This window comes from Nipponia nippon, unplaced genomic scaffold (genome assembly GCF_047370975.1).
Source record: "Nipponia nippon isolate SJK-2023a ecotype South Korea unplaced genomic scaffold, ASM4737097v1 scaffold_3, whole genome shotgun sequence".
In the NCBI taxonomy this organism is placed as follows: domain Eukaryota; kingdom Metazoa; phylum Chordata; class Aves; order Pelecaniformes; family Threskiornithidae; genus Nipponia; species Nipponia nippon.
In genome coordinates, this window is record NW_028262347.1 from 68,367,134 (window position 1) to 68,381,112 (window position 13,979).

The following is a 13,979-nucleotide window of genomic DNA, read 5'->3' on the forward strand; positions in this document are numbered from 1 at the left end:
AGTAAGCTATATTTTTACTGTGCATCAGGTATTCTGTAGAAACTGCCCATATACATGCTTTATTCCTTGAAAATATAAATAGCTTACTTTTTTCTTTGTAAGGTAAGCTGCTTGATGTTTACCATAGGTAAAATCTTTCATGAAGATATTTACCACTGAATAACTGGTGTACTGCATTTATCCTGTTTTACCTTGCAGCCTTTTTTATGGATGTAGCTGTACACTTAGCACGAGGTGATTGCATTGCAGTTTTGATTCTTTTGTGGCTACAGGTTTATTAGGTTGTTTCTGATCTGCTTACTTTTGGAGTTTAAATTCATTCCTGCTGGGTTGCTTCTGGTGTTTTGGTTTGGGTTTTTTTTTTTCTTTTTTCTTTTTGTACACACAGGGTGAAGGAATTAAGCTGCTGCACACTGCCCCCTTAGCCCAAATGAGTCATTTTGTGCGAGTCTAGTTCAGCTGACAAATGTATTACTGACAACTTAAGCTCTTTATCTACAGTGCTTTTTTACCATCTTGCCCTTCTGCTGTCTCAGAGATAATGCAATGTATGGTTGTCTCTAAAATACAAGTCTCTTTCTTTGACTCTCACAAACTAAATCCTATTAAAATCATAGCTGTATTTTGTATCTAAGCTAAACATTATAAAAATCACCCATTCATTTCCATTTAAATACGGGTTTTGAAGCCCCTGGTCCATCTTACAGGGAATATGTAGCATTTCTGGAATCAGCAAGTTCTGTTTCATCACAGCCTTGCTGGACACCTGACATTAGCCCTTTTTTCAGTTTCTTTGCGTGGGCTGCAGCTGAATGTCAGCAGGGACTCCTTCAGACAGCCAGGCCTTTGCTTCTGCGGTGCATTCAGCAGAATCTATTTCCCAGAAACGCCGCCAAAACATTAACTCTTTGAGAATGGGAGAGAATGATTTCCCATAGTGACCAGATCCTGTTCTAGCATTTGGCACGTGATCTCTTTTGAGCTGCATGTGGTTCATTCTCTTACAAATGTTTGAAATGCTTTCATTGTGAAGAACATGAGAAGAATTGTCATAAGGCAAAAGTTTGTGATTGTGCATGTGGATTTGCTGGCAAGAAAAGCACCTTTTAGTTCTGTCATTTTCTGGTGATGTACGTTTGAGGGTAGACCTTACTGAATTGTCCTTCTGAAATAAAATATGATGTAATCATTGTATCTTTTCTTTCCAGAGTAGTAGCATTGTAGTCATGATGATCTAAAGACAAAAGTAAGGCAGTGTTTGTAGGTACTACAGGTACGTCTATTTCAGACCTGGAAGGGCTTTTGTAGCTGAAAGCTTGTGTCTCTTTCCTAGCTGTAAAAATAGTTGACTGAATTAGAGATTAGCTGTAAACTGGCATCTTCAGAAACCTAGTTTTTGGTCAATTAACAAATTACATCTGTCTCTCTTTTTATTTTTTTTCTTTATCCCTGGGTTGGATCCTGAAAAATAAATACAGAAATATGTGATAGGTTATAAAAAATGCAAACCTGTCCTGTGTCTTTCCAAGCACTTACTGTTTTCTATATGAAGAACAGCTTGATCACTGAGCAGATTTGCAGAAAACTGCCAAATACGTGTACATCGTGAAGTTGTCATTCAATACAGGATGTACTGGTGTTGTGGGTTAACAGTAGAAGTTATCAGGAAATTTTCAGTAGCTAAGTTTGTCAATAATATTTTTATAAGAAACTTTTATTGAATCTGCTGATTTCAGCAAAACTTTTGTTAGGAAAAAATTTCTTCCCTGCAGAGTGGAATTTTTGATTAAAAGTTAGAGAGAGTGAGATGAGATCAGCCCCTGAGCAGGAAGGAGACTTGGTCAGGCAGGGATGCTCACTGGAGTGTGGGAGATGTTAAGGGGTGTCTTGGCTAATTCAGACAAAGACCTTGAGCCAAGATTCATCTTCCCTTTATGACACTGGGATGTGAGATATGTAGGTTTAAATTCCAAAGTCAGTCATGTACAAAGCAGAATCTCTTGGTCCCTTCTGGAAGAATGTCTTGTTAGAGATCCACCCAAGAACAGTTTATTGCCTACTGACTAGAGCCTCATTTGGGATGTTTGAAGATGATGGGTAAGAGCTTGAACCTTTATCTCCCAGGCTGAAGCTTTTCTAACACACCACGAAGTATTTTAGTAGGACCTCTCTTTTTTTCCCCATCCTTTCCATCACCCCATATTCTCTTGCTCATGAACATGAGTCTTCAGTGTTCTCCCAGTGTAAGAAGAGAATTTTTTTTAAGTCATTGAGTTTTGCAGAATGTAATGATGCTTCCGACCTCATTGTGACACGTATCTGTGACAGTGTCATATAATTGCATGTTATGTTTCCCCTTGTTGCTGGGAAAGAGTAGGTTCTTCTCTTCCTTTTTGCTGATTGTTGACAGGCATCTCTTGAACGTATTGAATTTTTTCTTGGTATTCCAAAAATTAAAGTAATTTCCCTGGTTAACCTACTTAGAATTTAAATCCAGGAGATTAAGAAGAACTTAACTACAGAAGTGTTCTGTGCCTAGGTGCCTTGCCGCTGTTGCAGAGCCCGCAGTTCTAATTCACGCATTTAGACTTCTTGAATGAAGTACAGGGATGAGTTATGTATCTGATTACGGTAGTTACAAAGGCAGTATCTGCAGTGGGAATAGCCTAAATCAGGCAACCAAAAACAAACTGACAAATGCGTATTGGAATATTAAAACACCGTAGCTTGGTAGGTCAAGCTCTGTTTTGCAAAGTTGAGTGTGGAAATCCTTCCTTTAAAAAAATGTGTCACAATTTAATCCTTTCTTTCAAGATCATGCTAGTAGCAATGGCTGCCTCCTTTTGATCTAAAATGTAGGGTTAGAATACAGGTTTTGGCTGTAGAGTATCAATTAAATTCCTTTTTCTGTCTGTGTATGTTAAAATGCACATCCCCCACTTCCTTTGGAATGGTAAAATGATAAACATTTAATATAATTGGAAGTATTGCTATTCAGGTCTTTCTGTTCTTATGTCTTACCAATTAGAATAAGAAGCTGTCCTCTTTTTAGTATTTTCTGTCAGGCCTACTGAATCTTTATTTCATGCAAAATAGAAAAGCTTCAACAGGGAGAGATGAAAAGAGCTGCCTTCAGCAAGATTCCCAAATTCACCAATATAGCAATAGGTACGTTGCATTATCCTGAGACTGCAACAACAGGACTATTTTGTGAACCAAATATAAGGAACTTCTGTATCATTGGTTCTATTCATACTGTAGGCTGGAAGCTCATCTAACCAATCTGCCAAGGTGTGGGAAATGTGAATTTGAATCCTGTTAGGTGGAGGCGAAGATTTAATCATGTTCTGCTACTTACAGATGTAAATTTTGTGCTGCTGGATGAAAGGCAAACTCTGTCCCTGCGTAGAGCCCGGTTAACAAACTTTAAGTTGTCCCATGGAAGTAATACAGGCAGAGGAACAGCTGGTAAGAGGTTGTGTTTGCACCTTGCCCTTTTATGATTTGCATTTGAGGTGGGCCTGAAGGGGCTTAGCTCTGTCAAGAGGAAAGTACCTTGAGCATAACCAGCAAGAGACTTACTAGAGAACTGTGCTCACAAAAATATCTTTGTGATTTGCAGGTGTAGTTATAATTTGTTGTGAGGCTTAAAGAACAATTTTCATTACTTGAAAAACAGGGAATCTTCAAGGTCCGAAATAAGAGCAATAAGCTTTAAGCAAAGTACAGGTTCAACATAATTGCTTTGACTTTAATTACGTTACCTTTATTAAGCTATTTAAGAAAAGCATGATTGGTACTTATTCAGCAGAGTATGATGTAACCAAGCTCAGTGGTATTAAAAGTATTTTTACTTGTTTCTTTCTAGACAAGACAATTTCAACAGTGTTTTTCAAGTTTGATTGAGGTCTCTATTCAGGTCCTAGAAATAGGATTAAGCATCAGTGGCTAGTATTGCATGAACTTGGAAAATATTTTGCCTTTCTGGGATAGTCATGGATTTAGAAGTGAAGTCTGAGAAATGGATGAGAAGCTGGGAAGACTTGCCTGCTCCTTCAGTGGGAAAAGGATGTTTTCTTTGAAATGATACAGAAGAGCAGCTATGTTAACTGAAAAAGCAGTTTATTTATGATGCCAACTAATAAAGGGTATTGTTCCATTATTCTGAAAATCATACAAAATTTTTGGAAAGCAGAGAAAAGAACCCATTTTGCATACATCTTGCATATTGGAAAGGAGTGGGCGTCAAAAGCATAGAATAATTTTCTATGGTGTATTTTCCAGTTACCTTGCACATAATGAAGTTTGTTCTCAGCTGAGCAGTTCAGAGAACAGTGATAGTAATTCATAAGCTCGGTGCTCTCTTGCCCTACCTTTTCATTTTTCCTGGGAAACTGAGTTCGAGGCAGCTGCTGACCATTTATGTTGGGTGTTCCAAACTCTCTTGTCCTTACTGAACAGACTGATGGATACCAATAAATACTGTTTGTTACGGATATTAAATTTTATTTCATAGCATGTTTATGAATCATATAATAGATTTTGGTTCTTTGACCCAAAGGTTGCATGGGGGCTTTTCCAGCTTTGGGGGAGATAATTTCTGTGGGACTGAGACACAGTTTTTGCCTATGTAAACTGAAATGAGATTTCACAGCAGATCAAATGGTAAAAATGCAGGAGTTTGGTTGTGGTGATTTAGTCCATTGATGTTTATAAATAACCCAAGTTTGATTCTGAGACAACACTGGGTAGAGGAAGTAATTTCATTTAGCAGATGATGTGGTTGTTCAGAAGAAGCTCTTTTCTCGCCTGGGAGAAAGGAAATGCTGAAGTGGCAGTATGTGGAGGGGCAGGTGGATGCATGTGGGAATTTGTTTGTTAGCTGGAGGAACAACACACAGCTGGGCTGTGGATAAGTAGGGCTTCTCAAATACAAATGGAATTAACTCATGTGTGGAATTGTAAAGTTGTATCTAGTTTAAGTTTAACGAAATTTGAAGATATTCTCTCACTACTGCTGTTGTAGTCCTACTGACTTTATTGGTGGTGTATAGGTACAGATGAGGCAGACTTTTTCACGGGTGCAGTAGGTTTTCTTTTACAGCTTGGTCAACATACCTTAATTGAACAGATGTAGTAGTTTTGATTGCCTACCTCCATGCTGGCATGTTTGTGGTAGTGCCTCAGTTTTAAGGCTTGGGAGTTGACATTCTCACTTTGACTGTGGTTTGGAGAAATGACAGTAAATGAAAATTTAAATCTTTAAAAAAAAAAAAAAAGTGATTTCTAAAAACATTTTCAAAATCGATATTGACTGCCTTGAGATATTTCTTTTCTTCTCTTATACTGCTAAATGCTGACTTGAAAATAAATGTAAGCATTCACCAATATATAAACACAATGTACCTTTTAGAATAGAGTAATTAATTATCCCCTCACCTAATATACCTGTGCTATGTTATCACACAGATTCTATAACCTAAAGTGTAGTTTTTGATTAACAGAATTAGTAACTGCCAAGCATTGTGTTATTGAAATAGAAGAAAAGACAATTACAGCATCTTAAATCAATCATGAAGCTAGGCATTTAAGCTGATTTCAGTTTATGCTGATACCATAAAGAATGGTTCTATTTCCTTCTCCACCAGCTCCTTGACTGCATGTTCCCACCCCTACTTTGCACCAGGATCAGCATTGGTGTAGTCACACCATCAACTGGATCAGAGATCTGGCTGGAAAGACGTTTTGTTTGGTTTTGATGGGGTTGATTTTCAGCCAGGTGAAATTTTGATCATGTTGTCAGTGCCAGCCACCTAAGGAAGGACAGAGAGCTGGACTGTTCCTTTTAGTAGCAGTGTGGACTTAGGTGAGCTGGTTGCAAAACAGCGCCTTTAGTTTCAAAAAGGTCTCCTTAGGCCAGAACACAATAGGAGGGGAAGTACTTAATCTAAAGTACTGACCTTTGTAAAGAAAATGGGATTGGACTGCCTTACACCATTCTATACAACCAAACTAACGATTAGTGGTTAATATTTCTAGAACAGGTTAAAGGTAGGTAACTGTGCTGCAAATACTCTCTTCTGTCTATTGTCTTTTCATAGAATCACAGGATGGTTGAGGTTGGAAGAGACCTCTGGAGGTCAACTGGTCCAACTCCAAGGAATTTTACATAAGAATATCTCCAAGGAATTTTACATAAGAATTGTGATAAATATATTCTTGAAGTAATACTTAAACCCAAATGTTTTTACATCTCCTCTTTTCACAAATATTTGAGTGAAATGAAGTACTTGGATTTATGTCAAACATATTAATTTGGCACTATCTTTACATTATAGACCTTAACGGTCTTGTCTCCTGCGTCAAGCTTGATAATAGATTATAACTAATACTAGCGAACTAGTACTTTAGTCCTAGTGAATACTGGAAGTAGCTGTATTGCAGACACTGATTTTTGTAATATAAAAGTAGACCCCAGGGATCAGACCATCTGACTTGTTCACATTCAGGCTAAATTGTAAGCATGTCTGCCACTCTTAAAGGAGTAGAGATGTATCACTCAGTGTGTATCTCATCCCTGGTAATCAGATCTTTGTTCAGCGTGTTAGTACTTCTCTGTTATTTTCTTAATACTTCTGTCTTGCAGAGAAGACGACAAATGTTTATCTAAATATGAAGTGAGGACTTTTTTTCTAGGCAAACTATGTTTCTCCTATATTATCCCACTATATTAACCCACTATATTCGCAGTCATTGAGACAGAATTTATTGTCTTGCACAACCACAAATTACTGGTGATCATTTGATTGACTTCACATTCCTCTTTGTAAGGTGGTAATTTCTCTTCTGTGCTAAAATCAAAAAATGCATAAAATTGTATGATGTGACCCTTCTCCCCAGTCAGCATATATCCAGTTTTCTATAGCTGTAGTTCTTCCTGACATGCTGAAGTTTCTTCTGTGAGTCAACTGGGAAGCCTGTGCTACGTGTAGTGTTAGTACTGAAGACCCTGGGAGCCTTCAAGGCTGATTACATTTTATTAGATGGTATGTAAGTTCTAATAGTGATGTGTCCCTCTGCTTTGTCAAGATAGTAATTCTAGTCTAGGACTTCTTATGCAGAATTCTTCTATAGCATAGGCAAACATTTGGAATAAAAAAAGCCTTTAAGCTCTCAGCTTACTGACATTTTCCCATTTGAAATAGTGACTCACTCAAGTTGGTGGAAGTGACAGAGTCACCCGAGTAAGAGGTTTGTAGTATTAAGCAACCTCTACCAGGCATAGAAGGAGGGACTTGAAATTTCTGTAGTATAACCCAATTCCACCTCAATTCTGCTTTCAGAAAACAATGTTGGTCTGTCAGTGTTCGGTTTCCTCTTGGTTGGTAGTTCAGGAGCACTGATGTGGCTCATACTGTTTGTTCTCTTTCTTTCTCCAATGGAGGGAATCCTCTGATTTTATTTATTTATTCTTTTAGCATATGCAGATGACTATCCAGGCTCTCCAAGATGAGCTTCGGATCCAGCGGGACCTGAACCAGCTGTTCCAGCAGGACAGCAGCACTAGAACCAGTGAGCCCTTTGTGGCAGAGCTGACAGAGGAAAACTTCCAACGACTTCATGCAGAACACGAACGCCAGGCCAAGGAACTCTTCCTGCTACGTAAAACCTTAGAAGAGATGGAACTGCGAATTGAGACACAGAAACAGACCTTAAATGCACGTGATGAGTCCATCAAAAAGCTGCTGGAGATGCTGCAGAGTAAAGGTCTGTCAGCAAAAGCCACTGAGGAAGATCATGAGCGAACAAGACGGTTGGCTGAGGCAGAGATGCACGTGCATCACTTGGAGAGCCTTCTCGAACAGAAGGAAAAAGAAAACAACATGCTGAGAGAGGTAAGTGACCGAGCTCTGGGTTCATCTCCAATCTTAAGCTCTTCTCTGTCTCCTCTCCATTTCACAGCTGTAAGGAAAGAATCTTCCATCACCTCTATAAGCTGTATTTCACATTGCAGACTTGACAGAATTTGTCCCTGTTTTAGAACTTCTTTATGGTTTCCTTGCTTGTGCTTTCTGGGGTTCTGTGCTTTAGGCCCCACTTTCCCTGTAGTCTCCGTATGAGGTTCTGGAGGTGAATTGTCACACAGGCTGTAAAATTCATTCTTCCGCTCTATTTTAGTTCGAGAGAAAGTAGCTACCTGTATTTAGGAAAGAGCTGAGAGAAATCTTTGCAGGAGTAATGGATGATTGCTCTACAGTTTCCATGGAAACAGTCGTCTTGCTGTGAAGGGTATTTGATAAAACTATTAGCTGCCCTGGATGCACAGCCAAAAAAAAAGATTACTTAAAGGGGCACTGCTGCACACATAGTAACCCCTTCCCCCCACTCCTCTGAAAACAGAAAAGAAAAAACATTGTTATATCTGTATTGCACCTTAGAGTACGTTGGCAGACATTCTTCACTATTGATCATCCTAAACTAATGATAATAAAATACAGGCTACATATAAGTATCTTGGAAAAATAAAGGAAAATAAATGAGTTGCTGTGTAGCCAGTGTCATTACATTTCTTGATATTGTTAAATGCATTTTCCTCTTGTCAGCCAGCCTCCTGAAGTGTTCTAATATTAATTTCTAAAAGGCTGGTAATTCAGCATGTGTTGTGTACGTACACAGGTATGTATGTATATGCGTGTATTCACTAATGATAAGATTTTCTGTAAAGTTTATTTTACATACATCTGTAGATTGAATGCATGAATTGATAGCTATACATGTATGTGTAATATGTGTGTGTGAATCTAATGACCTGTTTTGGGCATTGCATGTCTACTTCGTGGTTCAGCATTTTTTTGACAGCCTGATGTATACCCAAGATTTAAGCCCCCTCTCTAAGATGCCAGGGAAGCAAGGTCTGACACAGAGGTTTTTGAGATGAGTGGTTGCAGCAAATAAATACTTCTTAATACCTCTTATTCATATGTTTTCCATGGCCTGACCCATTGTACTTGTGCTCTTGCAAGCATTTATATAAGAAAGCTAGAGCCCATTGCATTTCTGAGCCAGATTTAGGCCAGATTTATTTTTTTAGAGCAGTAATCTCTTGAGTGTCTGGAGTGAAGATAATATGAGTCCAGAGTTTCTACACTACAGTTTTTCCTTTATTTAGCAACCAATGATAATTCTGTTCCAATTCTTGTATCTATTTCAGGAAGAGCCCCAAATGGCTTCCATTTGTTTCTGCTTTAAGTCCAGCAACACAAATGAAAAGCTGGCAGGGGCCGTGTAATTTTTTTAGGATTGCAGTTACTGTTGTTTCTGCTACTGATGAGTAGATGTTGAGAGATAAGAATTCTTGTTTCATTCACACATACTGGAAATCGTCAATCCTAGCCTTTACAGTAGAAGATTTCCTGGAGAAGATAGAGATGACTTACTGACTTTGAAAGTGCAAATGCTGTTTACCTAACATTTTAAAATTAAGTACTCCTTGCTGCTCACTCAGCTCTAATGCATTGAGAAGGGTAAACTGGGTATACTGTAATCTATAGCTCAAGCCATTGATATGGTATGGGATCCAGCCTTGAAGCTGAGCACCCTTGGAAACATGGTGCCACGTGCAGAGATGCCAAATTATCTCCTTATGGAACTGGGTCACATCAGGAAGGGTTTTGCTAGTACCCGTGCGTTGTCCTTGAGCTCTGAGCTAGACCGAGCTAACTGAACTCAGACTTGTCTGCATGAAGCTCAGGTCTCATGCTTGGGGCTCCAGGAGGCTGGAGAAAATCAGGGGATGTTGCTGAACTGTAGCTGACTGCATCTGATTTCCTGAGCACCCAAGTTGCTCTGCTCTGCAGGTCTGGTTCAGAGTTGCTATCACCGTTGCACACTTGGAAGATGTCTCTGTGCAGAACCTCTTAGGTGTGTCTGCATCACCCTCCTCAGCTAATCTTCTGTTATGTGTTTATCTGTATTTCCATAGTTTTAGGTTATTTTAGCCCTTTGCTACCCCAGATACTAACTATGGAATTTTTGAGCTGCCTTGAAGATACCAATCTGCTTTCTTGATGGTTCTATATCTAACATTCCCAGTACCTGGAAAGGCATGCTAAACTCTTCTTTAAATACTGCTGTTAAAGGAAGCATTAGTATCTCAAATGGATTTGCATGGGAGGTCAGCTTTATAATTCATGTTCTAACACATGAGAAAAGCTCAGCAAAACTTTAATAGCAGTTTTGACCATCTTAGCTAAAGCAAGTTCTGAGATGTCAGAATCCACTAGTACTGTTTCTGACTTTACAAGTGTGCTAGGCTTCCGGTAAAAATCTTTGCTGGGAATAACAATAAAGATCTGCATCTTGAAGTAAAAAGGTATCCCTTCATTTTTCAGCTTTGAAGCCTACTTGTAATTCGAACCATGATGTTGAGACTCAAGGTCATCAGATGGTTTCTTAGACAGACAGTGCAGGTGCAGTGGCCAGCAGTCTGACCTTGAAAAATACATGTGAATTCATTGATTTCTTCAGCTGTCACTATTACTGTGATTGTACTAAAGATTGCACTAATTTGTTAAGGAAAGGAAATTCTTAGAGAGCCCAGACTTGTCGTTCTGATAAGATCATAACCAAGGAATAGCTGTACTGGTTCAGGCCAATGATCCCAGCGTTCTGTTTGACATAATGGCCATATGCAGACACCCAGCAAAGGGTAAGAACAAGGCAAACATGATACTTCTCTGTAATGCTGTCCCATCTTCCCAACTGTTTACAGATGGTTTTCTTGAACTTTTTGTGACTTGTCACTTTAGTACCTTCCATAGATCTGCCATCCGAGTACATGGTCAGTGTCTTCTTGAGCCCATATAAACTTTTGCAGCTGTAGCATCATTTGGTAAGTGGTTCTACAGGCCTATTCTCTGTTGCAGGAAGAACCTGCCTCATTTCTTTTGAGTTTGAACCTGTCTCCCGGTAGCTTCATTGACAGCCTCTTGCTTTTGCCCTGGAAGACACAGTGAACGGGTGATCGCTACCAAGACTCTGTGCCCCTCACAATTCTAAATTTGTCATATCCTTTCTGAGTTCTCTCTTTTTTCAGGCTGAAAAGTCCAATGCTACTTAGTTGTTCCTCATATAGAAGATTATGCAATATCTTTGATCATCTCCCAGAGCACTGTCTCAGTCTCCCATATCCAGGTTTTGAAATGGATTCTCCTGCAGATAGTGAGAGGTATATCCTTAAGCAATTTGACTCTCTTGTGCTTTTCCCAAATGTCCTGAATTCTGGGGAACTCAAGCAATCTTTCCATACAAGTCCATAGGAAAGATCCTGTATCCAGCATAGCATGTATTTGGCAACTCGCTGATACAGAGGACAGTCTCTCATTAACACAAAATAATGAAAAATTAAGTGTTTCATTGAACATCTGAACACAGACATGGATCTGAATGCCCTGACTTCAGCAGATGACAGTGTGGCTGCATCACATTCCTCTACCCTAGAAAACAAGCTTAAGCTTCATAGCTTATAAAAAGAGGGCTGCTATTTTGAATACCCCTTCTTAAGTCTTAGTGAAAATTATTCATATTATTGTTGGTATTCTAGACTTAACTCTCAGAAACAAAATTATTATCATACCAGCAAGAAATACTTGACGGAATCCAGCAGCTGGACTGCAGCTTCCAGCATAGCTCCCACGTTACAGCAACGGCCACCTCATTGTTCCAGACTCACCTGTTGCAGAATGATCAGTGATGGCAGTGACAGCACATAGCTCTAACGATAACGAAGCTTGCTGTGCCCTTTTTGACAACCTCCCTGTTCCCCCACCCAAAATGCTAGATGCACGGAGTAGAAATATGTTTTTCTCAGCTGCACAGAGTAATAGATACACCAAATACCAGTGCAGCTTCTGGCAGAATATGATGTGATTGTATCCACATCTGGTGTTCTACATACCTGGAGTACTTTGATTCCTAAGGACAGTCCAACGTCATTACACCAGCTTGCTTAAACCTCTCTCTTTTGAATTGATCATTACTCTCTGTGTTTAGGAATATATATCTGAAGAAAGAACTGAAATCATACACTTGTAGCGTCACAGTTAATAAAGAGGTAACTTCTTGAGAGTTTTTGGAGAGAGAAGTTTATATGCCTAGAAGAAAAGATAAAAACAAAACTATCTGTATTGGTTCTACCCAGGGGGAACAAAGAGAAGCTGCTCGTTGTGTATTATTGTCAGATATATGCCAAACAACTTTATAGCAGTGTTGTCTCATTTTCTTACTCCTTCACAAGGGATATCAGCACAAACTTTACAACAGTAGTTAACCTGATGACCTGTTTGTCTCTGGGTTGGTGCTGGACATACGTACTCTGCAAGCCAAATACATTTTTGTTCACAGCAGTGCTATGGCATACGCTACCTGGAGTCTCTGGGATATACTGACATATCACTGCATTTCTCCTGCTCAGGTAGGGATAGCCTTTGATGTCTCAAATTGTAAGAATTAAAGAGGGTGTACGAGGGGAAGCTCCCAAATGTATTCTCTTCTTTTCATTGGCCAGTGTGCTTATTGGTATCTACCCCATACACCTATGAAGCCATGAATCCCGTCATGCCTTGTATAACATATATTCAGAGTCCTGATAATATACATGGCCCTAACCATTGTTTTTTCCAGAAAAGATGCAGTAGAAGTCATGCACAGTGCTTGTTCTTCTTCCTTTATAACAGTTTTACCACATATTTATAATGAAGGCTATGTAAGTCCTGCAAGTGACTTGTGACAGGCTGTATGTGGCTGTTGTCAACACCTTCAGCAAGAGGTCAAAACTAAGTCTCCCTTTAAGTTAAACTGTGATCATGTAGCTATAGAATTCTCCTGGGAAAAGGGAGTGGTTGGCTCCAACCTTGAGGCTAAGCACGTATTGAAGGTGGGGTGAGGTGTTGATTGAAATATCAGTGTCATAGAATGGCAACATAGTTCATCATAAAGAATGAAACAGCTATTTGATTTGATAGACTAAAATTAGACAGTTATTCCCTGAACTGTGAATCCAGGTCAGGAGCAGATGGCTGACTACAGCCTTTTATTCGGAAACAGAAAGAAGGCTCTTTATCTGGAAGGTTTCCTCAGGAGGCAGTTCTAGGTTCAAGGTTCGGATGTTACAGTGGTGTGAAACAAGGAAAGAACCAACAGTAGCTTTGCGCTTTGTGTTTCCAAAACTGTGTTTGGTAGTAATTACAGTTTTGATTGTTTTTTTTTTAATAATAATTGGGCCCATTCAAACAAGATGGATTTTTAATACAGCTGAGTGCAAGACTGAATTAAGGAGTTAGGGATGTAGTGCTTAACCAATAAAGAGTGGTTTTGTATGTAAAGCAATCACTGAAATGGGTCATTCATAAGGGCACTCATTTACAATGAACTTAAGGAAGGAGGCTGTGGTAGAAAAAGCTATTATTTCTTTTCATCTTCAGTGTTTGTTGAAATGGCAAGCCCACAAAGTCCTGTTTGTGAACTGTATTACAGTTATCTAGTATGGCCTTATTACAAGAACTGATCCCTGTTTGTAGCTATTTTGAATCAAACAGTGCTCACTTTATTCTCGGAAGTAACACTACATTTCTGTGAGCACTCTTTATTGTGTCTCCATGTAGGGTAAATGTCTGTCAGGGCAGCGAGCAGGCGCGCTAGGCTATAACATAGGTATACTTGATGTAGCTTTAGATTATTGTACTTGATGCTGTGATGGCCAAACAGCAGCAGCGAGGAGCTCGGTGAGAAAGGATGGATGTGCCATCTAAGTATCCCATCGGAGCACTGCTGAACAGTGCCCAGTGAAGGGAAAGGTTGTTTGCCTTATCTGACCAGATTTTAATTAACTGTGACAAGTTTTGCAAAGGAGTTCTTTTTCCATGCGTGTGTTAAAATTCTTACCCTTTTCTGCTCCAGGTTCAGAGAAGGATTTAGAAATT

General features: G+C 39.2%; 1 protein-coding gene across 11 annotated transcripts in view; it reads left to right on the top strand.

Moving 5' to 3' along the window:
- Positions 1-13,979, top strand: part of ERC1 (ELKS/RAB6-interacting/CAST family member 1) — a 309,566-nt gene that overhangs the window by 57,946 nt on the left and 237,641 nt on the right. For all 11 annotated transcript variants that reach the window (XM_087766222.1, XM_087766224.1, XM_087766223.1 and 8 more), the window contains exon 3: positions 7,479-7,895. In XM_087766222.1, coding sequence (XP_087622348.1) covers positions 7,479-7,895 — 417 coding nt within the window. The remainder of the gene's footprint in view (positions 1-7,478; positions 7,896-13,979) is intronic.